Below are 25028 nucleotides of genomic sequence, written 5' to 3'. Positions count from 1 at the left end.
CCGGCCGCGGCGCCCGCTTCCGGCGCGATCCTACAAGCTCCGCGGCGAGGCGGGCGGAGAGCTGGGGCTGGGGGGCGGCGGCCACGGTCCGGCAGGGCTCGCTGCTGTCCTCGGCGCCGTCGCCATGGGCAAGAAGCACAAGAAGCATAAGGCCGAGTGGCGCTCGTCGTACGAGGGTGAGGCGGCGGACGCGCTTTGTGACGCCGGGAGGGCGGACGGGCGGGCGGGCTGGCGTTCGAGGCGGCGGGGATCCCGGGGACGCGAGCGGGGGTCCGGGGCGCGCCGGCGGGGGTCTCGGGGCCGCGCCTCTCAAGCGTCCGTCTACCTCTGGCCGCATCCTGGAGAGAAGCGCTGAGCATCTCTGTGGTTCTTCGTCCGTGTTTCCCGAGGTCTTCTCGCGCCTTTCCCGCCTGTGCCCTGGTCCGGCAGCCCTGGTCCCGGTGTCAGGGACGCCGCACGGGGGCTGCTTCAGGACAGGAAGGGGGTGACCACGGGCCAGGACCTGGGGGTAGGGGATTGGGCGCCTGGGCCCCAGGCGTGGTCTGGCTCCTGCCCCCTGACAGTGACCCAGAGATCTTCCTGCAGCCCCCCTGAGAATGACTGTGGGCGGGGGGGGGGGAAGGAGCACCCCACCTGTCTTTGCACCCATCAGCATCTTTCGCTGATGGTTTTGGCATTCCCCTGCTGTCCCCCTGAGCTCAGCTGATCCCCCCACCTTCCTGGGCCTCTGTGTCCTCCCCGTGACACCCCACCCTGGGCCCGCCATGCTGCCCACAGGGCAGCAGTGAGCGCCCTGAGCACACACGGTGAAGGCCGCCTGCGTGTCCACAGACTATGCAGACAAGCCTTTGGAGAAGCCCTTGAAGCTGGTGCTCAAGGTTGGAGGAAGTGAAGTGACAGAGCTCTCGGGGTCCGGCCACGACTCCAGTTACTACGATGACAGGTCAGACCACGAGCGAGAGAGGCACAAGGAGAAGAAAAAGAAGAAAAAGAAAAAGTCGGAGAAGGAGAAGCACCTTGACGATGAAGAAAGGAGGAAGCGAAAGGTGAGCGAGGGCGGCCGAAACCCCTGGGGGGCAGGTGGAGTAAGGGCTTCCTGGCCTCAGGAAGGGGGTGTTCTGTTTCTAGTAGGGTGCACCCTGCAGAGGTCAGTTGCTTCGGTTTTGGCTCTTTGTGCATTGTTTCTTGCCTGGCCCCTCGGGGGGGGGGGGTGGGTCTTTGAAGGGTGGTGGTCTCGAGTAAGAAGAGGCTCTGGAAGAGGGCTTTTCTCTCTTAGCTTTCCCTTAGAAACACGAGATCTGTTAACAACTGCTTCATTGCTCTCGCTGCCTTGACCCTGCCTCACAGGAAGAGAAGAAGCGGAAACGGGAAAAGGAACACTGTGACACAGAGGGAGAGGCGGACGACTTTGATCCCGGGAAGAAGGTGGAGGTGGAGCCGCCGCCCGACCGGCCTGTGCGAGCATGCCGGACACAGCCAGGCAAGTGGCGGCGTTTTCACAGACGTCCTGGAGCTTCGGAGCTTGTCGCTGTGAACTAGTGGTTGGCATCCGCCCTTCAACTCTTGGGAGAAGCATAGGAAGGAAGGAACAGCATTTTCTCTTCCAGGGCCTCACACAGAGTAGCTGGATGGACCTGAGGTTCTTGCCGTCCTCTTTGAACTTGTAGAGCAGGGCTTGGCCCACCGCTGCTCCTGGCCGCTTTTTTTTTTAAGCCCATGAGCTAATGAGAAGCTCATCGTAGACGGCAGGAGGCTAGTGCTGGCATCAGTTATGCAGGACATCAGCTTCCTTGGGAGCTCTGCTGGCTCCAGCAGAGAAAGGCTTCTGGAGTGCTCGGGACCCTCTGATTTGTGTGTGGTCACTTCCATCAGAGGCTGTCAGGTTGTCGGGAGGTACTGAATGGGAGGCAGGTTTGTCCTGCAGGTGTTTCATTCTTGGCTTGGGGTCTGACCACCTTTGATTTGCCGGGGTGGGGGGGGAGGTACTGTATTGCAGTCGTGGGGTTGCTGTTTCCTGGCAACACCCTCTCCTGCGGGAGTCATTGCTGTAGGGAACAAGTAGGACTCAGGGCCCTTGGGCCTGTTGTGGAGCAGAGAAGGTCAGGCCCAGAGCATCAGTTCCTCAGATGAACGCGCCTGAAGTTACTACAGTTACTAGTAATTGCTAGCTTAATTTGCGTAACAAGCTGTCTGAGGGCATACGTTTAGCACCTGCCCCGGTAGCCCTGAAAAGCTCATGATCAGATGATGCTCTCTTGGACCTGTCCTGATCACTCTCGAGAGCGTCACTCTTGGGACCCACTGGTCTGCATTCGTGTTGCCCTTCAGCCCGGGAGTGAGCCATTTCCCCAAGGAGCCCTGGTTCCTTGGTGGAGAACAGCATTCAAAATGCCAGATCTGGGCGCTGGGTGTGGGCCTTGGGGGACAAAGCTAGGGAGGACCATTTAATACATACTCTTGTGGAAGGAAGCCTGTACCGACATCTGCGTTCACATTCCCTGAGAACCGTGTTTTTCACACTGTGGGCCCAGAGACGTAGTTAACAATTGGAGTCCTCACAGGAACCCTCATTTTTATCCCCATTTTACAGATAAACAGAGGCGTGCCCAGAAGTTTAGGCCCGTAAACGATATCAAGTACAACGATATCGGTGCATCCAGGGTCAGCTTGGGTGTCCAGAGCCGCCTTCTGCTGCTTCATACCTTGTGTGGACGGTCCCAGGCCCAGGAGTGATGGGGGCTGGAGACAGGGTGATGAGGGACGGCTCCACATCACTGTTTTAGAGGGGTGTTGGCAGTCTGAGGGGTTTAGGGGACCAATGCGGAGGGTGCCCTTTTTCACCCTGCTGAGCTTTGCGGGGTCTGCTTATCTTTATATCCAGTTCTCATTTGAACCCAAAACGTTGTAGAACAAGAAATAGATAAATAAGTACTACGAAATTGGAGTTTTCTTTCTGGTGAAGTGATACCAAAATCCTTTTGTTCAATTTTATTTTTTTACTTTTTAAATCGTCAGCTGAAAACGAGAGTACGCCTATTCAGCAACTACTAGAGCATTTCCTCCGCCAGCTCCAGAGGTAAAGAGCTTTTCTAAAGAGCTTGTGCTAGGGGACATCCGAGGTGCCTTCTCCCTCTGGCGTTCTTGCCTCACCCCGTCCCCTGTGAAGCAGGCACTTTACCTTCACTGGGTACCGCTCGGTCGGGGCGGTGGGGCACTGCCACGTGGGCGCGGAGCCGGGAGGGCTCCAGAACACCTCCTTCACCTCCTCTGAGTCTGCACCGGTTGTCAGACGCCCTGACGTAGAGTCATGGCAGGAGCTGGGACGGTAGTTTTGGAATTTTCAGTGTATCCAAAATACCACAATTTTAAAGAGCATAAATTTTATTTGTTATTTTTAAGAAACAATCTTAAAATTTGGTTAATTGTATCAAATTTTTTACTGTGAGGGGTTTTGTTCAGAAATTTAGATTTCAGGGTTTTCCCAGTTTAAATAAAGATGTTTGTGTTTTCAGAAAAGATCCTCATGGATTTTTTGCTTTTCCTGTCACCGATGCAATTGCTCCCGGATACTCAATGATAATAAAACATCCGATGGATTTTGGCACAATGAAAGACAAAATTGTAGCTAATGAATACAAGTCAGTCACGGAATTTAAGGTAAATTCATTTCAGCTCCTGAAGTCATTGTTAGGAGGCTCCATGTGTCTTCACGTCCAGTAGACACTTCATACATCTTAGGTTGTTTCCAGTTCCAAGTTTTCGTGGGTGTTTCTGTGTTGGGTTGACGTTTCGCCAACATAGGGGTTGGTTGTACTTTTCTCAGTATTTTGGTCTAGAAGCTGGCCTGTACGTTGCGTGCTAGTAGACGTGTTTCTTTTTTAAGTTACTGTTTTGGCATAAATGGACATGTTGGGTCAAGCGAGGATGTGTTGCTTTTGGCCTGGCTCCAGAATGGGTATTTTTAGAAACATAATTTTCCTTATCTTAATAACCGGGAGTTTAAATTTTTTAGGATAATAAATCTTTATGTCTCCTGAGTGCTCTGTCCCTAACTCCCTGTTTCTCAGCACTGGCTGTGAAAGGGAAAAATGGCTTATTGGCTTTCAGATTCGGGGGAAGATCAAAACGAATGCCTGACAACATTGACAATACTGTCACTTAGAAAAAGGCATTAGGTTTCTTTCTTAGGTTCTGTTAACTTCGGAAAAGCTTGGCTTTTCTGTTTTTATTACTGGAGACCTTACTGAAAGGGTTTGCTGACCTGCAGAAACAGCACAGTAGACTAAAGGGAGGGTGGGAGAAAAGGAAAGTTTTCATAGGAAGGCCAGGCACTACTCCTGTGGGCAGGTGGTTAATCATAATCCATGTCCTAGAGGCGACCTGTCTACCTGCAGGCCCCTAATTTGGTCACTCACCCAGTGACAAAGCCAAGACGTGTCCTCCAGAGAGTGTTCTGAACCTGTCACGGTTGGGACCTGTGACAGAGGGACTTTACGGCCTCAGTCCCAGCCCTGGGGACACTGGCACGTGACTTGGTAAGGACTCCGGGTGGCACACGCTACGTTAGCAGTCGTCCAGCCTGAGGTCTGACTCACCTGTGACAGGTGTACCCTAAGGAATTTGGCTAGGTGGTAAAATGCTGATATTTCAAAGCATTTACTTTTATTGTAAGTTTTTCACGAAGGCTCTTCTTTATTTTAGGGGAAGGTGGTTTTCTAACGGTACTAGAGTAACTGTCTGTAGACAGAATTTTAAATCCTTTGGAAAAATCCCAGAGATAGAGGACATGCCCACCTCTCAGTTCATCCCTCTGCTTTTGCTTGAAAGAACCGGTTGTTGGGTTTTTTTCCTATTAACGTCTGGGTTCCTTCCAAAGAGAGGGAATAGGGTGGGTCAGGAAGGAAGCAGAGGGAACCAGCATTTTACTCCTGTGAAATGTATTACGTTCAGAAAGCAGTTACACACTTTGGCAAGCTTCTCACTGGAATATTTTTCATACAAGTAAAGACCAATGAACAATTATGAAAATCTCTCTGAGTTTTTAAAAAGTATTCTCAGCCATAAAAAAGAATGAAGTATTACCATTTGCAGCAACATGGATAAACCTAGAGATGATCATACTAAGTGAAGTATTGTCAGACAAAGACAAATGTTATATGACATTACTTGTGGAATGTAAAAAATGTAACTGAATCTACATACAAGACAGAAACCGACTCATAGGCTTGGAAAACAAACTTACAGTTACCAAAGGGGAAAGGCATGGGGGGAGCATAAATTAGGACTTTGGGACTAACAGTTACAGACTTTTATATATAAAACAGATAGGCAACAAGGACTTACTATATAGAGCAGGGAACTATATACTCAATATCTTATAGTAATCCGTAGTGGAAAATAACCTGTCAAAGTTCATATAAATTCACAACGATTACTCTTTGAATTAAAGAGCCAAATTGTCTTCCACTCTGTTTCAGCCACTTCTGGCCTCTTTTGATAGAAATCTCAACTCTTTGTTGTTATCTGTGGTGTTTCAAACTTGATGAATTCATTTTCTTTTCAGGCAGATTTCAAACTGATGTGTGATAATGCAATGACGTACAACAGACCAGACACCGTGTACTACAAGTTAGCTAAGAAGATCCTCCACGCGGGCTTTAAGATGATGAGCAAAGTAAGGGGCCCTCTGACAGCGAGCGAGGAGCCACGGCTGTGAGCGCCCTCCTCCTCCACGGTCCTTGTGCCTAAACAGAAGCTCACAGCGACTGACACGCTTCCATCCATCCGCCCCTGGCCACGGCGTGGACCCTCTGCTCTAGGGTAGCCCCCCAGCCAGCCGCCCTCCCCACGCCCCTCTCCTGCAGGCGCTCTCTTCTCTCTGCTCCTGCCCCAGCTGCAGGGTCTCGCGTAGAGTTGGTGCAGAGTTCCGGATCTATTGGTCTCACTGGGTCGCAGCCTGCGTTGCAGGCTTGTTTTACGTGGTTGCCTCTCTGAAGCCAGACAGCCATCCCGGCCGTCCCAGGTGGCTTCCCCGACCTCTCACCGTGAGCCAGGCTGCATGCGTCACGCATCTAGGACCAGTGCCTTGGGCCTGACCAGCCCATAGGTGAGGTGCATCCCCGCCGGCTCTGACCACTCCCGGCCAGTTGGCACGCCCTTTGGTGCCGCACCCCGTGGCAGGTTAGCTGTTAGGCCAGGTGAGGCTGTGGCCACCCATCCCATCCCATCGTCATGGTGCCTTGGCCGGAGGGAGAGGTAAAGTCCCTGCTGCTCTGTCCTTTCTGATTCTAGGAGCGGCTGTTAGCTTTGAAGCGCAGCATGTCGTTTATGCAGGACATGGATTTTTCTCAGCAGGCAGCTCTTTTGGGCAACGAAGATACAGCCGTCGAGGAGCCTGTCCCTGAAGTTGTGCCCGTACAAGTAGAAACTGCCAAGAAATCCAAAAGGCCGAGTAGAGAAGTCATCAGGTAAAGGACCACCCGCCTTGGGGGCCAGGGCTCTGTGGGGAGCGGGTGACGAGCTGGGCCTCGCGGGTCTGTGCAGCTGCTGTGGACAGGCTGCCTGTGTTGCTGGCGGGAGAGTTTGCTTTTTGGAAGCCAAGGGCCATGTTGTAGCCCCCGGGCTTTCAAGGCAGCTGGGACAGCCCTGGACCCTGTGTCAGAGGGAGGCGACCCTTCTTCCCTGCCCACCTTGGGAATGAGGTGGCCGCGGTGGGTGCTGGGAGTGTCAGAAGACCCTGCGCCCCGGGGTCAGTTGTGAGGGGCGCGGCTCTCTGCTCTGTGACCCACACTCTCCGCGTGCCAGTGCACAATGACTTGTCCTGGAAAAGAGTCGCTGTCGCCCTGACGGACCCCCGCCGACCGGCCGGCCACACACACGCTCTGTCCCAGGCGTGGCTCGCCAGGGCCAGCTGTTTGGCTCTGCGGTGTCCACTGCTGACCAGTCACTGCTATTCCCACACCCGTGCTCTGTGTGAATATTTGTTGACCCTTCACTCCCAAGACATGCTGTCCTGCGTAGGACGCGCATTGGCGGCCTGGGCTTGCCCGTCGCAGGCTCGGCACGGGTGTGCTGCTTTGGGCAGACGGCTGCGTGAGGGCGGGCTCCCCGCGCCGGTAGCTGTGAGCCTGGGCCTGAGCGAGGGCCTTCCGTAGGCTCGAGAGCCCCAGGAGGGCTCACCCCAGCCCCACAGTTCCTTGCAGGGGCCCGGCGCCTCTGCTTCTAGAGCCTCCCGCTGGGAGGGGGCGGGGGGCGTCTCCCTCGGGCGCTGGCAGTCCGCTCTTCCTCCGCCTCTGCGGTCTTAGGCGCCCCGGGTCCTGGGGGGCCGCCCTCCAGCCCAGGCTTACTGCCAGCGCCCCAGCCCCGCGTGGGATTGTCATTTTTTCTATTGACGCCTTGAGTGGCACTAACCCGTGAGGCTTCTGTCGCTCTTCAAGTGACCAAAACGTGCAGCCGAGATGCAAGAAACGCGGAGCGCCTGCTTGGCTGGTACCTTCGCGTCTTGTCGGAAGTAGAGGCAGGGAGTTGCAGTGCGCTCTGCCCCGCCCCGCCGGCCAGCCCTGTGCTGCGCCCGGCGTGGCGTGAGGGACGGACCGTGGGGATGAGGGTGAGCGTGCCACGTGCGGCCCGGTGACTCCTGCCTGTTCCTGCCTCGTAGCTGCATGTTCGAGCCGGAAGGCAACGCCTGCAGCCTGACCGACAGCACCGCGGAGGAGCACGTCCTGGCCTTGGTGGAGCACGCGGCCGACGAGGCCCGGGACAGGATCAGCCGGCTGCTCCCGGGTGGCAAGGTAGCTCTCCCCGACGGGCCGGCTGCGTTTCTGCCGGGACAGCGGCGCGGCCGTCACGAGCGAGAGGTCAGCCAGAGTCCCGCTGGTGTCCCGGCGGTGCTGCTGCCACCGGAGGGGTCGGCTCCTCGTCCCCACTGGCCGGGGTAGCCTGCTGGCCGGTCTCCCGGAGGGCGGGGAGGGACTCCAAGGGCACCTCAAGGACAGGACGGGTGTGGTTGTGTGCGGGCCGCCCGCCAGCAGGGGCGCTACCCTCTGTCCCTGGACCGAGGCCGAGCCGGCCGGGACTCTCCGCTGTAGGTGAATCCTTTCCCCCGTGTGCTCACGTGTCTGTGTGCCCCTGCAGTCCCTCGTGGGTGTGACCCAGGTGTGAGCCTGTGCAGAGGGCTGCTGGTCCTCACGAGGGGGCCCTGCGCTCCTCTGAGCACCTTCTCTCTAACACACAAGGTGTCCTACATCCGTGCATCCGATAGAAATAGGGTGAGTCACACACGTGTGCGGCTTTAAACTTCCTAGTAGTCGTGTTAGCAAGGACACAGGTGAAATTAACCCTAGTGTTTAGTTGGACCTGATAATGTCTAAAATTTTATTTCAATCTGCAGTCTGTGTAAAGACTTATTACAGTTTTACTTTTTTTTTTTTTGTACTAAGTCTGTGAAACACGCGTTGGAATTTACATTTTACATAAAGAAGTTTGAAGTGGTAACGATTTGGATGTGTTGGGTTATATAAAATACGTAACATTTTACGTCACCTATTTCTTTTTATTTCCAATGTGCCTTCTAGAAAGTTTGAAGTTGCCCGTGTGGCTCACGTGATAGTTCTTTCTGTTGAGCTCGCTTGTCTGCACTCCTGTGGCCTTTCAGCCCTGGAGTCAGCATTTCTCCAAGGAGCTCTGGTTTCCTAGCGGAGAGCAGCATCCCAGACCTAGACCTGGGCCCTGGTGGACAAAGCTAGGAAGGCCCCGTCCATCCGTACAGCCTGTACTGATAGCTGTGTTTACGTTCACTGAACACCGCGTTTTCACACTGAGACCTTCAATTCCGTCCAACATCAGTGGGTCTGCTTTGCTTTTCCCCCTTACAGTTTCGTAGTTCCACAGTGAGAAACCCGACTTACATCCCCTCTCCATCCCCCTCTACCCGTGCCTTACTCACCCTGCTCGGACGCTGGGCCCCTCGCACACACTGACCCACACGGCAGCCTCCCCTTCCTGGGCCCTCCCGACAGCCTGTGCAGGGGGGCTGCTCTTAGGCGCAGGCTGGTTTTCAACTGGAGATGAGTTCCCACGGGTGTCAGAGGTGGATCTCTGGTCTCCTTGACCAGGTCCCGCTCCAGCTCGCTTTGCTCGGGCCTCTGACTGCTGGAAAAGGCTGTTTCTAGGTTTCGTTCTCTGTCTTCAAAGCTCCTGTTTGGAAGGGGTCCCGAGGAGCCCGTCCCAGAAGTTCCTCGATCGCACACGTGTGCACGTGGCCATTTGTTCACAGGGAAACGAGTAACTTCGTGGCCTTTTAGGATTCAGGCCATCCTCGGAGGCCTTTGTTCTGTTGGTGCCTCGGTGGAGCCCTGGGCCAGGGAGCCGGGGCCATCCGGAGAGTGGGCGCTCAGGCGTGCTTCCTTGCAGATGGGCTACCTGAAGAAGAATGGGGACGGGAGCCTGCTCTACAGCGTGGTCAACACGGCCGAGCCGGACGCAGACGGTGGGTGGCTCACACGTGCGCTCCTCACCTCTGTCCCGTTCAGTGACCTTGCACCTCACAGCCTGCCCGAGATGCCCCTTTTCCCTGGTCAGGACGCTGTGGGGAAGTGTAGATAAAGGCGTGTCCGGTTTCCCACACAGCAGGATGCAAATGTGGTCTGTGGACCGTGGGCGGCCGTCCAGCAAGGATGGAGATGCTGGTCAGACCTTTCGGACCAAGGGCCCCCAAGCCCCAAGCGCTTTGGGTCGCGCTCCCCAAAGCTGCAGCAAAGCCCTGGGAGCTGGGTTTGCCTCACAGCCCAGCTGAGGCTCCTTTGTTGGAACTGGGGCACTGGGCTCTGCCCGCCCTCAAAGCTAGAACGAGGCAGGCGTCTGCCCCACACGGCCTGTTTGGCAATTACATCAGGGAAGGTTTCGAAGGAGGCATGAGCTTCCTTGAAAGGAGGGTCCATCCAACCTGTATGGTCACGGCTGTGGTCTTTAAAGTACTTTTACACTTTTCCATCTTCTGGAAAAGTATTTCAAAGGTTTGTCTCACACACAGCAGGTGAAACACTCCCCTTGTTCTCACCTGCGTGGATGTGGGACGGCTCTCATGGCCCAGCATGCCCCTCGGTGCTTCCCCGCCACCGCCAAGATGAGCAGGGTCACTCAGTGTCCTCTGATGTTTGAGGAGGACAAGCGTTGACCACTGCCTTTGACCTTCAGTTGGAGTGAATCATACGTTCTCGTTAGAAGAGAACAGGCGAGCTGGTCAACACTTAGAGAACGTGAGATTAAGGTTCAGATTGGGGATTTGAAGGTCCTGCTCAGGTCACGTGAGCAACTTGAAGGGCGAATTCAGTGTAGGAATTGCCCTCAGGCTGCTCTGTTGCTCTTGTGGCACGTGGCCCGAGGTCTCTCAGAGGTGGTGAGCGGTAGCGTGGGTTTGGGAAGGTTATGTTGCCCTGTGGTGGGCAGACAGCTGGCCTGTCGTCGTGAGAGCTCGGGGGGGCACTAAGGTGAGATCACCGTGCAGCTGAGATGAGAGAAAGGCAGCCGGCTGGGTAGATGGGCTGTAGATGGGTACAGGGAGCCCCCGGGCCCGCCCTCCTGCGTGCGCCCATCACTGCCTGGGGCTGGGGGCTCTGGGGTCAGCTGCTGACGGCCCCGGTCCCCTTGCAGAGGAGGAGACCCACCCGGTGGACCTGAGCGCGCTGTCCAGCAAGCTGCTGCCCGGCTTCACCGCGCTGGGCTTCAGGGAGGAGAGAAGGAGCAGAGGTGAGTGCCCCCGCGGCCCCGGCTCACCGTGTGGGCACCGCATCCGGTCCTGGTTCTGACTCTAATCTCCCAAGTCGGGTCGCGTGAAGCGGTGGGAATCGGGAGCCCACCGGGCGGGGCGGGGCGGGGCGGGGCAGGGGGGGGGCGCAGGTGCCGCCTCTGCCGCTGGGGGGGCGGGGCCTGCACTTGGCGGCCGCCCTGCGGGTGCGGTGTACGTTTCCTCCAACAAGCTGTCACGCTTCATCCGTTGGAGGGGTCGCGAGACTGCCTGCAGCGGGGACCCTGCGCGAAGGGCGGGAGGACGCGTGGGGGTCACGCTGGGCGCTCCGGTTTGCGCGGCTCCGCCGGGACCCCCCTTCCTCGGAGGGCGCGGCGTGGGCGGGGCGCGGCGGCTGCTCGGGGGCGCGGGGCGTGGCCCGCGTGAGCCCGCAGCCCTGACGCCGCCCCGCCCCCCCAGTCACCTTCCTGTCCGGCGCCAGCACCGCGCTGTCCACGCACAACAACTCAGTGTTCGGCGACTTGAAGTGCGACGAGGTGGAGCTGCTGTACTCGGCCTACGGAGACGAGACGGGGGTGCAGTGCGCGCTGAGGTGGGCGGCGGCGCGGCCCTCTTGCTGGCAGGGCTGGGGTGGGGGCCGAGCGCCGTCCCCGGCAGCGGGGCCGGGTTGCTTCCAGGAAACCTCCGCGGCCACCGCAGGCGGCCCTGAAGCTCGGGTCACTCGGTCGGTCGGGGTTTGGGGGTGATGACGGTCCAGGCCGGAGCCACGGGAGCCCGTGTGTGGGGCGGCCGTGTGCCGTCAGGGAGAGCCGGGGTCACGGCTGTCCTGAAGAGGGTCTCGTGGCTGCGTGAGGGCTCCAGCCGCCAAACAAAGCGGCTCGCACCGCACGCGCTCAGGGTCTCCAGCCCTGGAGGCGGGAATCCGAGGTGCAGGTGCGGGCAGGGCACGCCTCCCGCGGCCTCGCTCGCCGGCGTGCAGACCGCCGTCCCCCGCACCCTCACCCGGCTTCGCTCTGCGCATCTGTGTCCGGAGCTCCCTTCCTCTGGGGACACCAAGGTTAGGCCCCCCAAAGACCTGGTTTTAACTTCATCACCTTTAAAGGCCCCGTCTCAGAATACAGTCACGTTCTGAGGCGTGGGGGCTCAGGGCCTCAACGTGAGAGTTTTGGGAACGCGGTTCAGCCCCAGCTGCGATTAAAATGTGATGTTAAAATTCGTGATAGAGCACTGCATTTTTATGGGGCTGTTTTCGTATTTTTTGTTTTCTGAGATGAAGTAGAAGTGGATCATTCTTTTAGAATTTTAGTGATTTTCTATGGGGAAAGTAACGACTTTGCTAGTCTCTGAGAAATAGTCTTCCCATGCTAGATCTTTGTTTTGTTCCAAAGAGAATATGGAATATCTTTGAAGAGCACACAACAAGAAATCAGTTAGCCCCTAATACAGTAAATGAATACCTCACCCTGATTTTTGTGCGAAAAAAGAAGTGAAGGTAAAGAAGAGAGGAGGAAGCTGCAGGTGGGAGGCTCGTGTCCCGAGTGGTGGCCCTCTCCTCGGCTCGCAGCTCTGGGGGCGCCGCTCCCCTTGGTTCAGGCAGCAAGTGCGGCCAGCACGAGCTCGCCCCCGGCGCCTGCTCCTGGAAGGCCTACGGATCCCGGGCCTCCTGAACAGCCCAGGACGCAGGCCGCGCCCTTCGAGGTGCCAGCGCCCCTTCACCTGGGCACTCCCAGGCCCCCGGGAGAGCTGCTGCTCGGCCCTGCTCCCCACCCCAAGGCTCCTGGTGGAGACCCTCCAGGCCCGCAGCCCTCCCCGCCCCACGTGAGGGCCTTTGCAGTCCGGGGCCCCTTCTGGGACTTGGTCTGGCTCTGCTGCTTGGGCTCTCGGTTCCGTTCCTGGGCTCCTTTCCAAATTTGCTATTTAGTCTTATTTTGGATTTTCAAGCATTCCACACGGTCAGGAAATCAAAATGACACTCAAGGTGCACGTGGGGAGTCTTGCTCCCATACCTGCGCCCCCCGCCCCCCAGTGTGGAGCCCTCCGCTGCACATTCTCCTCGATCTCCCTGTGCTTCTAAATCCAAAACAAGCAGATAGGAGCGTGCTTCTTTTATGAAAGTTAGCGTGAGGTATGTCGGTATGCGGATACGTGTTCTTCACTTTGCTCTTTAATTTTTCTGGGTCATGGGCCACTCTGATGAAGGCTGTTGTCCACTCCCCAAGCCGCCCCACCTGGAGGGCTGTAGCGCTCAGGGAGAGCCTGTCCTGTGGGGGGATGTCTGAGGGGCGTGCAGCCGGGATGGGGAGTGGGCGCGGAGGGTGGGTTCCAGCCTGTTCTCTCGCGGCCCCTCCCAGCCTGCAGGAGTTCGTGAAGGATGCCGGGAGCTACAGCAAGAAGCTGGTGGATGACCTCCTGGACCAGATCACGGGCGGGGACCACTCGCGGATGCTCTTCCAGCTGAGGCAGGTGGGCGCGCTGGGCCATTCCTGTGCCCGCCGGACCAGGCGCTAGGGGATGTGCTGTTTTTAGGTGATCGGTGGCTGTTCCTCCCTCTCTGGTTATTATTTATTCTTTGTTTTTACTTTAGTCAGTTGTCTTTCAGAGAAACTTACAGAGTTCCTCTCTGTCTAGCACGTATTCTCCATCGCTCTCTAGACCTACATTTCTTTCATCTGCTGTCACTTTTCTTCGTCCTGAAAACTTTCCTTTGAAGTTTCTTAAAGGACAGATTTGCTGGCTGCGAATTTACTTAGCTTTTTCTTTATCTGAAAAGTGTCTTCGTTTTCCTTCATTTTTGAAAGTTATGTTCCCGGTGTGGAATTATAGGGTGACGTTTTAGCCTCTACTTAAAACGATGTTTTACTCGCTTTGTTTCTGAGGAAGTGTCTGCAGTCATTTTTATCTTTGTTTTCCATTTGTAATGTGTCTTTTTTGGTCAAGATCAAGGATTGGCAAATTTTGGCCCATAAGCTAATAGTGTTTTTTACAGTTTTTGAAGGTTTAAAGAAAAAAAGAAAAACGTGCTACAGACCGTGCGTGACCGCAACGCTTCAGATATTTGCTCTCCAGCCATTTGGAGAAAAAGTGCTGCCTGCTCCTTTAGATACTTTAAAATTTTGGTCTTTATAACTGACTTTCATCCGTTTACTTTTGTTGTTTCTTCGTGTGCTTTTCCTTGTATTTATTCTGCTTAACATTTGTTGAGCTTCTTGGGCTTACCGGTTTATAGTTTTCATCAAATTTGGAATATTTTCAGCCTTTGTTTCTTCAAATATCTTTTTTTCTTTTTTGTGTGTGAAGTCTAGATTGTGCTTTTCTTTATCATTTTTTTATTGAAGTATAGTTGATGTGCAATGTTATGTAAGTTTCAGGTATACAATATAGTGATTCACAGTTTTTAAAGTTTAAATTCCATTTCTAGTTATTATAAAATATTGGCTCTATTCCCCGTGTTGCACAATACATCCTTGTAGCTTATTTGTGCAGAGTAGTTTGTGCTTCTTACTCCCCTATCTTGTCCCTCCCCCCTTTCCTCTCCCCACTGGTTACCACTAGTTTGTTCTCTGTATCTGTGAGTCTGCTTCTTTTTTGTTGTATTCACTGGTTTGTTGTGTGTTTTAGGTTACAAATATAAGTGATAACACACAGTATTTGTGTTTCTTTGTCTGAGTTATTTCACGTAGCATAAAACCCTCCAAGTCCATCCATGTTATTGCCAATTGCAAAATTTCATTCTTTTTTTATGGCTAAATAGTATTTCATTGTATGTATGTGTGTGTGGGTGGGTGTGTAAGAGTGTGTGTGTGTATAGATATACACACACACACGCACGCACGCATATACACCACATCTTTTTTATCCATTCATCTGTTGATGGACACTTAGGTTGCTTCCACGTCTTGGCAAACGTAAATAATCTTCTATGAACATTGGAGTGCATGTATCTTTTCGAATTAGTATGTATTTTGGATATATACCCAGAAGTGGAATTGCTGGATCACATGGTAGTTCTGTTTTTAGTTTTTTGAAGAAATCTCCATACTGTTTTTCCATAGTGGCTGCACCAATGTACATTCCCACCAACAGTGTGGGAGGGTTCCCTTTTCTCCACGCCCTCTCCAGCATTTGTTATTTGATGACAGCCACTCTGACAGGTGTGAGGTTATAACTCACTTTGGTTTTGATTTGCATTTCCCTGATGATTAGCAATGTTGAGCATCTTTTCATGTGCCTGTTGGCCATCTGTATGTCTTCTTTGCAGAAACGTCTGTTTAGTTCTTCTGCCCATTTTTTAATTGGGTGGGTTGTTTTTCTGATGTTGAGTTGTGTGAGCTATTTATGTATTTGGGATATTAACCTCTATTAGTCATATCATTTGCAAATATTTTCTCCCATTCAGTAGGTTGTCTTTTTGTTTTGTTTATAGTTTCCTTTCCTGTGTAAAAGCTTTTAAGTTTAATTAGGTCTTGTTTGTTTATTTTTGCTTTTATTTCCTTTGCTTTAGGAGACAGATCCAAAAACAAAAATATTGCTACAATTTATATCAGAATGTTCTGCCTGTGTTTTTTTCTAGGAGTTTTATGGTTTCTGGTCTTACACTTCGGTCTTTAATCCATTTTGAGTTTATTTTTGTATGTGGTGTTAGGAAGTGTTCTAATTTCATTCTTTTACATGTAGCTGTCCAGTTGTCCCAGCACCACTTGTTGAACAGCCTGTCTTTTCTTGCATTGGAAGAAGTAATATTGTTAAAACGGCCATGCTATCCAAGGCAATCCACAGATTCAGTGCAATCCCTATCAAAATACCAGTGGCATTTTTCACAAAACTGGAACAAATAATTTTAAAATTGATATGGAAACACAAATAGCCAAAGCAATCTTGAGACAGAATAGCTGGAGGTATCACCCTCCCAGACTTTAGACTGTACTACAAAGCTAGAGTAATCAAAACAGTGTGGTATTGGCACAAAAACAGACACACAGATCAGTGGAACAGAATAGAGAGCCCAGAAATAAACCCACCCACTTATGGCCAGTTTATGACAAAGGAGGCAAGAACAGTTTGATCACTTTTCTGAACGTGAACTGTGTTCAGAGTGGCATAATTTCAGGCATGCCACAGCATAAATAGCATCCAATAATGAAATGTATATGTCAGCAGAAGTTTATGTGAGGAAATAGACGTTAAAACAATGGCAGTATTTATTTTTCTACTTAAAAGTTGTGACGCTTTTAACACAAGCGAATCTCAGAAACATCATCTTGAGCCAGAGATCGCAGGTGGAGAGCATGCAGGCCGAGGAACTGTTCCTAGGTTCGTCCACAGAACTAGGGTGGTGTCAGACAGTGCTCCTGCCAGATCACAGGACACGGCTCAGGGCAGCGTTTGCGCTGTGCTCAGAGTGGTGGTCACAGGGGTGGTCAAGTGTACGCCCTCCCCTGGCGCTGAGCAGGCCAGAGAGAAGGGTGCCTGGCCTGTGGCCCCATCCCTGCGAGGGCGGCGGCACCACAGGCGTCCTGCTCTGTCGGGATCCAGCTGGTCTCTGCATCTCTCTACCTCCTGGGTTAAACCATCTTCCGGGTTAAACCATCGGCTGTTTTTCCAACGTCTGACTTTCCTCTTTGGTTTTCTGCCCCCGGGGATGCAGACGCAGGTTGGGCTGCTCTGCTGGGTGTCCACCTCACCCCAGGGTGGTCTAGTGAGCCGGGCCCCAGGGGGCGAGGGGCGGCCTCGCTCTGGCTGCGACCCGCGGGCCGTGTGAGTCACCGGGCAGCGTGACCCCACGAGGGCCCGCTCGGAGCAGCGGGTGGGCCGCGTCCGCCTCACGCGTGGGCGGCTGGGTGAGTGGCCCTGTGTGAGGCTGTTGGGGAGCACTGGTCCTTGTCTCTCCTGCTTTGCAGAGAAGAAGCGTTCCGACGAAGCCCCCGGACGAAGGAAAGGTGAGTCTCGTGGACAAGGTAGCGGAAACCTAATCGTTCGGGTTCCCCTGAGGACAGTTGCGTTTGGCCTTTGAAGTGGGATGGTTGAGATATTTTATTTAGAAACTGGCTACGTTGCTGATGAGGAATCCTAAGTGGTGGTCCCCCCAGCCGATTGTGATGACTGGGCTGAGGGTGTGGGCACAGCACGTTCCTCCAAATCGGACAGAGGGATTCACGGGCTGCCGGGGCAGCCCGCAGGGTGAGCAGGGGTCTTCCGGTCCTCCCAGAAGGTGGGCTTGCCGGCGGGCACGTGCTGTCAGCTGGGGCGTCCCGGGGCCTCGCCGGCGCCGGGGCAGGCACTCTCTGAGGAAATGGTCCGCTGCGGTCCGGCCATGGTTTCCTCATCCTGCCCTGGAGTGACTTGGAGCACTTGTGGCCCCCAGCTTTGCACATGGCCATGTGGGCAGAGGTGCCACTACTCTGGGCAGGGTGTGGGGGCCTGGACTGCAGGGGTCACCTGGCCTTGGTGACCGGGGGGCCCACCCAGGGCAGAGCGTCAGGTGCCTGTCAGGTGGGGGCCCTTGGATGGGCAGAATTGGAGAGGGTGCTGAGGGCATCTCCCCCGGGTGCACGGGGCAGCCAGGGTTCTGCTCGGGCCTCTGTCTGGGTTACACAGACACGTGTGGCGTTGGGTGCCAGCCTCACACAGTCTGCGAGGAGCTGGGATGGGCTGCAGGCCGCCTTGGGCAGGGACCGCCCACTCGGGCCCGCAGCAGGGCCTCCGCGGGTCAGCCCAGAGAAGGAAGGAGAGTGCGCTGCTCTGGAATCTGCCGTGTTATCTGTTAAGTTCCTGGAAGGTAGCCTGGCCCTTCAGATCTTGGGTCTCTCTCAGGTCCCCTCAGCGCCTGTAGGTCCCCAGAGACCGGCAGTCTTCATTGCTGGTCCAGGTACAGGCATCCACTGGGAGCTCACCCCTGGGCTGCGGCGTGGGCTCCTCGGGGTGGACACGACGCGGCAGGCCTGGCCTCCCCGTGGCTGGCAGGCCGTTAACATCCGTGTCAGCTGCCTCTCCTTTCCTATCTCACGTCGCTTGTCTCCTGCAGGCGGGGGACCCTCTCGGGGATGGTGGCTCCACCCTGGACTTCATGGCCATGAAGTCCTATTCGGACGTCTCTCTGGACATCTCCGTGCTCGGCTGTCTGGGTAGGTTGTGCCGGGCGCTGTGTGTACCCTGCCCCCCAGGAGGGTGGCTCGGCCCTGCCCATTGGCCGCACGATGAAGACCCCCATCCTCAGGACCCCCCAGGTGACTCCAAATGGGGCTCGCCCGGCTCTCCTGTCTGACCTCAGGCCCCATCCTTGGGAATCGTCCGCTGGGGTCCCGCCCCTGGTTAGTGCAGCGGTGTGCACACCACCATCGTCCATGTGTGCCCACTGGGCCGGCCCCATCGGGGAAGATGCCTCTGTGTTCCCCTCGGCTCTTGTGTGCTGACGAGGCCCTCCCAGCCCCTCGTGGCCAGTGGTTTTCGTGGAGCGTCTCCTCCCCTCCCCCTTCAGACCTGCTGGATGTACTGTGCGTCCCCTCGGTGGTCTCGCCCAGGGCAGTTCCCCCAGGGGACCTGTGGCAGCCTCTGGAGACATCTTTGGCCTCACGCTTGGGACCTGGTGCTTCTGGCCTCAAGTGGACAGAGGCCAGAGGTGCTGCTGACCGCCCTGAAACCCCAGAAGAGCCCCAGCAAGGATGGCCTGGCCTGTGGTCGGGGGCTGCGTCCGGGCCCCTGCCTGCTGTTGGAAGTGGACCTCATCACCCCGTCGTGAAGGGTGTCAGGCGGGCCTCACTCCGTCACGCAGCCTGGCAGGCCCTGCCTTCTGGTTGGAGCGCTTCAGACCTTTGGTGTTCAACGCAGTTATGGATAGGATTGCGTTCCAGCCTGCCATCTGGCTGTTTTCTGGTTTCCCAGCGGTTCAGGGGTCCCCAGGACCACCCCCAGATGTGGTGATTCCTTAGGACCCCAGGGCTCGGCAGGTGGTGGTCGTACTCACGGCTCATTACAGCGAAAAGACAAAGTCCAGGATCCCCAAAGGGGAGGGGCCCGGGGGGGTGTTGTTGCGGGAGACCCTGCGCCAGCTGCCAACGCCCTCCCCGCGAGCCCCCGGCCGGAGCTGTGACGACCGGCACCCTCTGCTTGGCCCAGCCCCAGGCCCCAGACTCCTAGCAGGAAGGCAGGGGCCCAGGACAAAGCACACCGTGGCACAGACGGTCTGGCACATCGACCCCTCGGTCACTCAGGTGGTGGGACCCAGCCAAGGGCCGGTCTGGCCTTCTGACCAACTGTTCTTTTTCCTCTCGCGGAGTCTGAGGTTTTCTCCATATTACCTGTTTTTGGTAGTTTGGTTACAGCAGCCCTGGTTTGTTCTCCTTTAGGTTTATTCTTCATGGGTTACGTTTCCTCGTTGGGCCTGGGGGTTTGGGGTTCTTACCGAATGTGGGGAGTCTGGCTGTAGTTCTTCAGCACTCTCCTGGGCCCGATTCTGCCCATTTGCCTTTGGTCTTTTCTCTGCTTGGTTTCGGGCCGTGGCGGACGGAGTCCTGGGGGCACTGGGCGCCCTTTCTGCTGCTGACCTGTCAGTCTCCTGGGCTCGCTGTAGCTGCCATTCTTTTCACCCCCAGAAGCTCCACCGACTTCTCCTGCGTCGCCCCCTTCTTGCCTCCGGTCACGTGTCCTTTGCCTTTTGCACACGTGGTGCGTGTTCCTAATTGCTGGCCCCACATCTCATGTGTGACGCTCCCCGCCCCCCCCCACCCCCCCCCACCCCGGTGGGGCTGCGTGTCCCTGTTTCTCTGCCTGCCGGGTCGTGGTTGGCCGGATGCGCTGGATTTAGTCCGCGCCTTTGCACGTGCCGGGCGCCGTTCCGATGGTCATTAGGCAGCTTGGAGCGTCGGGCCCTGTCCAGGTTTTTCTTAGGCCGTCTTAGGGTACAGAGCCAGGTCAGTGCAGGGCGAACGTTGTCCCACCATTGGGCCGCGCCTTCCGGGGGCTTGGGCCGCAGGTGACCGCAGCACGTGTGCGGCTCTTGACCCCCCAAGAGGCCGCCCTCCTACTGGCGCAGGGCAGGCTCGGCCAGGCGGTTGTCGTCCTTGGTGTGCGTGGTGACGAGCGAGCGTGGCTGCGGATGGACGGGCTGGCCAGCCTGGCCCACATCCCATCGTCCCGTGTGTGCAGGGAAAGTGAAGAAGGAGCTGGACCACGACGACGGCCACCTGAGCCTGGATGAGACCACGAAGCTCCTTCAGGACCTGCAGGAGGCGCAGGCAGAGCGCGGGGGCTCGCGGCCGTCCTCCAATCTCAGCTCCCTGTCCAACGCCTCTGACAGGGACCAGCACCACCTGGGTGAGGCCCGCCTCGTGCAGAGTGGCGTGGGTCGCGGCTGGGAAGACCCTGGGAGGCCAGGGCACGTGCGGGGCTGGGTCCAGGCCCACGGGGCTCTGTGGGCCCCGCTGCCCCCCCAGGACCCTGTCCCCTGGGATTCCCGGGTCAGGCGGCTGCACTGAGGTGAAGGGTTTGGGTGGGACTCAGTCTAGGGATTTGGGGGCTTGGCCGGAAGGTGCTGCAGGTCCTGTGTCAGGAGGAGCCCCAAGCCGTGGACCTGCCAGCCTCCAGAATGAGGGATTGGGAACGTTGCTTTCTCTCTGCTGTTCCTACTTCTGGTCCTGAAACAGCGTGTGGACAAGTGTGTCCCTGCAGGACCCTCGTGTGGGGAGAGCACGGGACCTCGCTTGGCCTGGGAGTCCCCTGCTGAACCAGTGAGGGCGGGTGGGTGTATGGGGGCCCCACCCGGCCGGGGAGCAGATGGGTGTCTCCTGGCCCCTTGAGTGTGCAGATCAGTCCTTGTGCTGCTGTTTTCGTTCCCAGATACAGATACTGAGTTACTCTTTCAACGTAACAGATCTTGGCGTTTGGGGGAGGGGGAGGGGACTGATCGCCTGTAGAGGTTTGGCTAAAACTGTCTTAAGGACCAGCATTTTGGTCCCGTTAACCTTGTGATAAAGGCACGTGAAGGAGGTTCCAGGTGACCTTGGGGCAGCCCCAGATATGAGGACCCCAAGGTCTTGGTGGACTCAGGGTGACGCTGGGGCTCCTCCGGAGGCTGGGGTTGTCTGAGGGCCCCCGGCCGAGGAGCCTTCCTTCCTGCAGAAGCAGCAGCCCTGCTGCGTGGAGGCTCGGGGCCCCCTTTCTGGGGCCATCGGGTGGCCCGTCCCTGGGAGCCACGGCTCGGGGCTGAGGCCTGGGCTCAGCTGACGGCAGCCACGCGGACGTTCGTGTGCAGCACGCGTGAATTTGTAGCTTTTCAAGTTGTTCCGTGGAGCAGCGATGCCCCTGAAGGAGGGTCCTGAGCTGCGCGCGTGTGGCAGACCCTGGGTTGACACGTCCTTTCTTTCCCGTGATTGCAGGAAGCCCTTCTCGCCTCAGTGTTGGGGAGCAGCCAGAGGGGACCCACGACCCATACGAGTTTCTTCAGTCCCCGGAACCTGCAGCCTCCACAAAGAACTAGCCTTGTAGATAGTCTTTGATTGTTTTTTATTTTTTAAGTTTTTATTTGCATGTACAGAGTTTTTGTCGTGAGACGAAGACTTTCATTTTGTCCCCTTTGGCATGCGGGAAGCAGCCCCGGGGAGGTGGTGAATTGTCTGTTATCATGTTAGCCGCGCTGGGATGCAGAGTTTCTGTGGATAGTCCTGTGCGTCCTGAAGAGTTGGAGATCACTCATAAAGGGTGTGTGCCCAGATTCTGGGAAGCGGGTGTGGTCTGTCTCTGAGCTTCTCGGTGGCGGTGAAGTCCTTCTCTGTGCCTGTGTGGACGCACCTGTCTGCCCCGCGTCCTCCGGGAGAAGCCCTTGGGAGGCAGACGTGGGTGTGTCTGTCTCTGTTCCCTGGGGCATCCTACATATTCCCGCCCCGCCCGTGCCCCACGTCCCCACGTTTCCCAGGCGGGTCATGGTGGGGGCCGCGTGGGAGCTGGCAGTGAGGGCAGCGTCCCCCGTTCTCTGAGCCTTGTGCTGAGAGGGGCGCCCTCTGCTGAGAGCTGGGCTGTCCTGCTGGCCATGGCGAAGGGTTAAGTGTCCGAAAACGCTCTTTGTTCTGGAAGTGTTTACTGGATGCCTGTTTGTATTTGCAAAATGTAAATACAGATCTTAATAAAAAGATACACAAAGAGTGTCATTACGCGTATTTACAGCACTGCTAGGTGTCCCCTTTTACGTGACTTAGTAAAAACCCTTGTCATGCGAGCTGGATGGCATTCCTTCTTCCTAGCCCCGTCTCCTGCCATCTCCTCTGCATCTGGCCCGGTTCTTGGCACCGCAGTGACGTCCAGGGTCACGCCCATACCCGCACAGTTTCCCGTTCTGTTCCCTCGCCGTGAAACGTAAAACCGGAGCCTCTGTTACCTCCCGGGGCAGGGTCAGTCCTGGGAGAGGCGTGTGGCCGAGAGGCCAGGGAGCAGGGCTGGCTGCCTCGCTGTCTGGACAGACGAGGATCCCCGTGAGCACTGGGGAAAGGGGAGCACAGGGCATCTCACAGGCGAAGCGTCAGGAGCAGCTGTGGCCGACGTGAGCAGATGAGTTTATCAGCAGGGCTGGTACGGAGCCGACGCCCGGGAGGGCTGGAGGGCAGCCGTCCTCCCTACCTACGCGGGGCCGCAGCCCGGCTGCAGAGCTGGCCCCGAACCCTGTGGCTGGCCCTCCACTGCCCTGCAGGCCCCCCCAGCCCCCACCTCAGCCAGCGCCCCAGCTGTGGGGAGGCCGGGAGGGGCAGGATCTGGATTTCCCCCCTTGGGATGGTGGTGGGCTCTGCCCCCACCAGGGCTCAGGAGGCCGGGACCCCTGCGCATCCCAGGCGGGGTCCCCACGGTGCAGCCCCGCGGGCGTGGCCTCTCCCTGGCCCGCAGCCTGAGTTCTCCAGTAGACACCAGCGTGACGTGGAGTATAGCACATGAGGGCAAGGCCGCCGAGACAGGATATGAGTCCCTGGAGCACAGACTCCCCTGAGGGCCTGGTCTCCAGCACAGTGGCCGTGTCAGCTGTGAACACAGGAGGTCGGACCCCGCGCCTTGGTGCATGCGGCAGGGTGTCCCAGGGACCCGTACTCGCCGGATGGAGTCTGGGGCACACGGTGTACAGGGGAGCCCGCCTTGCCACTCAGAGCTGCACGCCCGCTGGGAAGGAGGGCCCTCCGACCCAGGCCCCCATGTTTTCGTAAACCACCATCTCTCAAATTCCAGAGCATTCCATCACCCCGAAAGAAAACCTGCACCAATTGGCAGCCCCCCCTGCCCCAGGTCCCCCTCCGCCCGCCCTTGGAAACCACTCTGCTTTCAGTCTCCGCGGACGTCCCTGCCCTGGACTTCGTGTTCAAGTGGAATCATGCGCTCTGCGGCCTTTTGGGTCTGGCTTCTCTCAGCACGGTTTTCAAGGGTCATCCATGTTGTAGCAGGTGTTAGTGGGGCCCTGCGGGTGACCTGCCCTCACCCCAGACCCTGCCGGGGCTCAGGCCACTCCTGGGGGTGTCGCAGCCGTGAAGCCGGGGGACCTAGGGCCTCTGTGCCAGGCCTTCTGCCTAAGGAAGCCGGCAGGATCCCAGCCGAGACCCACAGGCGCTCTTGGTCAGAGTAACTGCCCAGGTGGCTGGGGTGGAGGGGGCGACCCTCAGGGCAACACTGGCCGGATGCTGGCTGCAGGCCTCACAGGGGACTGTTGACTCCCCGGAGAGAGAAAACGAAAGGCTGCTTCCGGGAGGCCGCCTGGGCGGACAGTGTGGCACGGCCAGCGTCCGTCCGTCTTACAGCGCTTTTCTGCTGGAAGCTTCCCTCAGAATAAGACCTGTGAGGGGCGCGTGCCAGCGCCTGCGCCTGCCCCACGCTCCGCCCGCCGCCGACTCCGGCGTGGCCACTACCCCTCCGCGCCCACCTGGTCCCCCACCTGGGCTGGAGACCCTCCCAGTGAGGGCCGCTTTCCTGGTCCAGGTGCGCACGGGCAGGCTTACAGAGCGCTACTTATCACGAGAGGCGTGAGCGCCCCGAACTCCAGGCCTGTTGATCCGTCCCTCCGTGAAGACCAGGTGGGGGGTCTGGGTCGGGGAGGGGATGACGCAGCAGTTCGGGGACGGGAGCCGGCCGAGGTGGGTGTGACGATCCCGGTTCACACGTTTAGGTGTGGAGAGGCCTGGCTGCCCCGGGCGAGGATCGTGGCTGTGCATGTTTACGTGAATTTGTAGCAGGCCCTGAATTTGTAGCTTTTAATGGTGTTCCGTGGAGCAGCGATGCCTCTGAAGGAGGGTCATTTCTCCGAAGTGTGAGCAGCTGAGTTCACCGGGCCCCAGGCCAGTCGGGAGGCCCTCACGACTGCAGACTTGGGGTGCCCTGGGAGGTGAGTGCCTGCCCCTCAGTCCCAGGTGACCCCCTTCAGAGTCACGAGCGATGCCCTGGGGCCGGCTGGACTTGGGGGGCACTTGGTGTTGAGGTCATCAGCCCCCCAAATCGCGAGGGTGCGGGCTCCCCTGCACCGGTCACTGGCCTTACACGTGTTTCTGGAGAAGCGTGTTCTGTGCAGGAGGCTGTGGGGACGTTCATCTGCACTTTGAAGAACCGTGAGGACACGCTGACCAGCAGCCTGGGCGATGCCTGCTTCAGGCAGGAGCTGTGGCTGCCCCGGGGCTCCCAGGGCCTGGACCTTGGGGGACGGAGTGCACGGAGCAAGGGCCACGCTCTCTGCGGGGTTGAGCTGTGCTTTCAGTCACCAGAGCTCACGGCTCAAGACGCTCCCTGCAGCCCGCGGCCTCTGCTGCACGGCGGGCTGGATTCTCGCGCTCACACCCTGCTCAGGTGGCCTGATGGTCTGCCCTGGGGCTCGGGAGGCGTCTGTGGGCCCCTGGCAGTACCGTGGACGGCGGCGGCAGCGTGGCGCCGCCTGGTCCCGTCCTGGGCGCCTGCCTCCCTGGGAAGTGCTTTCTGGGTGGAGGCGCCAGCCCGGGCCTGCTCGTGGCGGGCGCCGCGCGCAGGGGCCCTGGAAGCAGCCCGCAGCCCCTCATTCCCTGGGGCCCCAGGTGGGCGATCCCGGGAGGCCCCTGGCCCCCCACACCCCTGCCGGCTGTGGTCAGCCGGGATTTCCCGGATGAGCATCCTCGTGCCGGTGGTGCTTTGCTCCCAGGACCGTGCCGTCGGGCCAAAGGCAGCGCTGCCGTTTGAGGGAATGGACGCCAGGTGAGCGGGGAGGGGCTGGTCAGGCTGGGGCGCAGGGCCCAGCAGAGGGGCCCCGACCCGCGGAGGAGCCCCCCTCTCCTAACCGGCCCCCAGCCCCACCCAGGGGGCC

At 57.3% G+C, this 25028-nt stretch overlaps 1 protein-coding gene across 3 annotated transcripts; it reads left to right on the top strand.

The window, feature by feature from the left end:
* The first annotated feature begins 18 nt into the window (after nt 1-18).
* BRD9 (bromodomain containing 9) lies at nt 19-21882 on the top strand. Of its 3 annotated transcripts, none has more exons than XM_061189095.1 (16): nt 19-176; nt 832-1046; nt 1348-1480; nt 3016-3076; nt 3513-3657; nt 5564-5674; nt 6292-6467; nt 7658-7790; nt 9412-9487; nt 10651-10746; nt 11204-11336; nt 13096-13207; nt 16642-16680; nt 17766-17865; nt 19886-20053; nt 21115-21882. In XM_061189095.1, the coding sequence occupies exons 1-16, from the start codon at nt 125-127 to the stop codon at nt 21213-21215; spliced, it is 1851 nt and encodes a 616-aa protein (XP_061045078.1). In that variant the 5' UTR covers nt 19-124; the 3' UTR covers nt 21216-21882. The 3 variants fall into 3 exon arrangements, with proteins under 3 accessions (XP_061045078.1, XP_061045077.1, XP_061045076.1); XM_061189094.1 differs by having other exon boundaries at nt 39-176; nt 6355-6467; XM_061189093.1 differs by having other exon boundaries at nt 39-176; nt 6352-6467.
* The last annotated feature ends 3146 nt before the right edge of the window (nt 21883-25028 follow it).

The sequence above is a fragment of the Eubalaena glacialis genome, chromosome 4 (assembly GCF_028564815.1).
Source record: "Eubalaena glacialis isolate mEubGla1 chromosome 4, mEubGla1.1.hap2.+ XY, whole genome shotgun sequence".
Lineage (NCBI taxonomy): Eukaryota > Metazoa > Chordata > Mammalia > Artiodactyla > Balaenidae > Eubalaena > Eubalaena glacialis.
Note: the sequence above shows the minus strand (reverse complement) of the source record. Positions and strands in the feature narration are given on the sequence as shown.